Source organism: Mastomys coucha, unplaced genomic scaffold, assembly GCF_008632895.1.
Source record: "Mastomys coucha isolate ucsf_1 unplaced genomic scaffold, UCSF_Mcou_1 pScaffold3, whole genome shotgun sequence".
Lineage (NCBI taxonomy): Eukaryota > Metazoa > Chordata > Mammalia > Rodentia > Muridae > Mastomys > Mastomys coucha.
Genome location: NW_022196909.1, coordinates 34,765,333 through 34,767,954, shown reverse-complemented (window position 1 = coordinate 34,767,954; position 2,622 = coordinate 34,765,333). Strand labels below are relative to the sequence as shown.

General features: G+C 39.1%; 1 protein-coding gene across 41 annotated transcripts in view; it reads right to left on the bottom strand.

Moving 5' to 3' along the window:
- The window catches only part of Ank3 (ankyrin 3), a 642,120-nt gene that overhangs the window by 154,849 nt on the left and 484,649 nt on the right, over positions 1 to 2,622 (bottom strand). For all 41 annotated transcript variants that reach the window (XM_031347661.1, XM_031347659.1, XM_031347665.1 and 38 more), the window contains one exon: positions 1,003 to 1,101. In XM_031347661.1, the coding sequence (XP_031203521.1) occupies positions 1,003 to 1,101 (99 nt within the window). The remainder of the gene's footprint in view (positions 1 to 1,002; positions 1,102 to 2,622) is intronic.

Here is a 2,622-nt window from a genome sequence, read left to right as displayed (position 1 = left end):
GCCCACCTGGCCAGAATCCCTTGTCCTGCGGAACAGGGACCCCGCGAGAAATCCCGGTCCGTGGCACATTCATTCATTCATTCATTCATTCATTCATTCATTCATTCATTCACAAAATGCCAACCCAACAGTATACATCAAGATAGAAACATAATAAAAACCAAATACATTTGCTTGCACAAGCAAAATCCACGTTGAAGTGACTTTTATAATGCTTTGCCCAACAAGCCATCTATCTGAATGGATGGAGAGGACGGTGGCCTCACATGCCTTGTGCTCACTGGAAAGAACCTGACGTTGCTGTTTGCTTTATGACACACTGTTTTTTACGAAGGAAAATAACATCTGCATGTGCAAGACCACACAGCATACCACCTCAGCGATTAATACTGCCTGTCTTCGCTTCTTTATTGCCCGTGAGTTAAACCAGCGGTCTTAAGCTTGTGGTCCATTATGCTGAAAAGATGATGCCGAGTTTGAAAGACTGCCAAACAATGTGGGAATGGTACAGGATGCTCAGCTTGGGGAAACATTGTCTGGTGATCTGCTCACTTAGATATCCGTGATTTTGCGAGGACACGGCTGAAGACTCTTTAAAGAGGATGCCTCTGAAGTTAGGTGAAAGCACTTCCTCACATTTGATGACCCTGTGTGAGTCACATTCTCGTCATGCAGTGCTTTGGACGGACTCTGTCAGAGAGCTCCACAGCACCGCATTCCCATGCTGGTATCCCAGTCGTGATGTTCTTGCATTGTTAATGGACATGTTCCTTAAATCCTAACATTTTTTTAGTCAACTGAAAACTGACAGGATCTTGCCTTCAAAGTGAAGGAAGCCAGAGATGTCCTTATACTCTTTATCTGAAACACCAAACTCTGTATCTGAAGTGATAAAATTGCATAGCAGTCAGATTGCTTAGAGTGAACACATCAGTGCAGAAAAGCCACTTTCTCCAGCATCTTAAAAACCCACAACTGATGTCCTTGGGTAAGGCTACTTACCACGTTGGTGGTGTTTGGGGAGGCTCCATGATGCATTAGCTGTGACACGATATTTACATGTCCCATGAAGGCAGCAACATGGATTGGGGTAAGGCCCGACTAAAGGGGAAAGAAGAAAATGGTTGTTGGCTTATGATGCAAGAGGCTTGAATATGTATTTGTCTGATTTCTGCCTGCTTCTAACCATCTACTTGTATATCTACCTACATGTCTGTCCATCCATCCATCCATCCATCCATCCATCCATCCATCCATCCATCCATCTATCCATCTATCCATCCATCTATTCTCCTATCCAACCATCCATCCATCCATCCATCCATCCATCCATCCATCCATCCATCCATCCATCTATCCATCTATCCATCCATCTATTCTCCTATCCATACATCCATACATCCATACATCCATACATACATCTGTCTATCGACTCACTCACAATCCACTCATCCATCTTAACCAGCTCAGGGGTCAAATGAGAAGACATCAAGATTATATAATTATATCACAGATTCTATGAGGTGACTCTATTAACACAATTGTCATTTCCTTAAAGTAAGACCTGTGATTATGAAAGACTTAACATCACCTCTATCAAAGAAACATTTATTTTATAATTTTGATATAAATTTATAAAAAAGTTGGGAGGGAAGTAAAGTTTAATTTCCCTTTACTACAGAACTTTTCTTGTGTCCATGTGTGTGTTTGTATGTGGGACACAGCAATAACGCACACTTTAGTAAAGTGTTGGCTACTAATTCAAATACTGTTTTGGACTTGGAATTCCCGTGAACTTTGAATAAATGGAACCTATGATAAATGAAAAGTAGCCAATGCGAACCATCCCTCTAATAAAGAAGAAAAAGGTAGCACTAGGTATTCCCGTCATCCAGTTTATTAACTCTCCAAGCATTGTAAACGAATGATGTGCATTTAATGCTCATTGAGAACAAGGGCATGCTTGCTTTGAACCCCATGGACACGTGCACAGCTCCTTCCCTGAACACTTACGCCTGTGTGAAGCAGGACAGAATGATTCAAGGCAATTTTATATTGAATATGTTCGTGGATGACAGGTATCAATAGGAAAGACAAGAAGAGAATTTAAAATCTCAAGAGTCATGTGAAGGAGTTCAATTTCCTCTCGCTGCTCAGATTACTCTGTCCTACTTTTTTAAGATTTATTTTATGTATGTGTGTATACTATCACTGTCTTCCGACACACCAGAAGAGGGCATTGGATCCCATCTATCTCTCCAGCCCCTTCGTTCCATCTTTTTAATCTTCAGAATTTAATTAATTTACAACATGAACCTGATAAAAATAATAGGGGGAAAATTGACCTTTGTCTTTAAAGAGAAAGGAGGGTGTAGTGAATCTCTATAGAAATTTGATGTGTGTGTGTGTGTATATATATATATATATATATATATATACATATTTATACTTATATATATATATATATATACATATACACATATATATGTATGAATAACAAGGTTAGTTCTGAAGTCAGTGGTAGAGTATTGCCTAGCATGGGTAACACTGCGAATTCTCATATATATGAGAAAAAATATATGTATACAACATACACTAATATATATATATATATATATATAT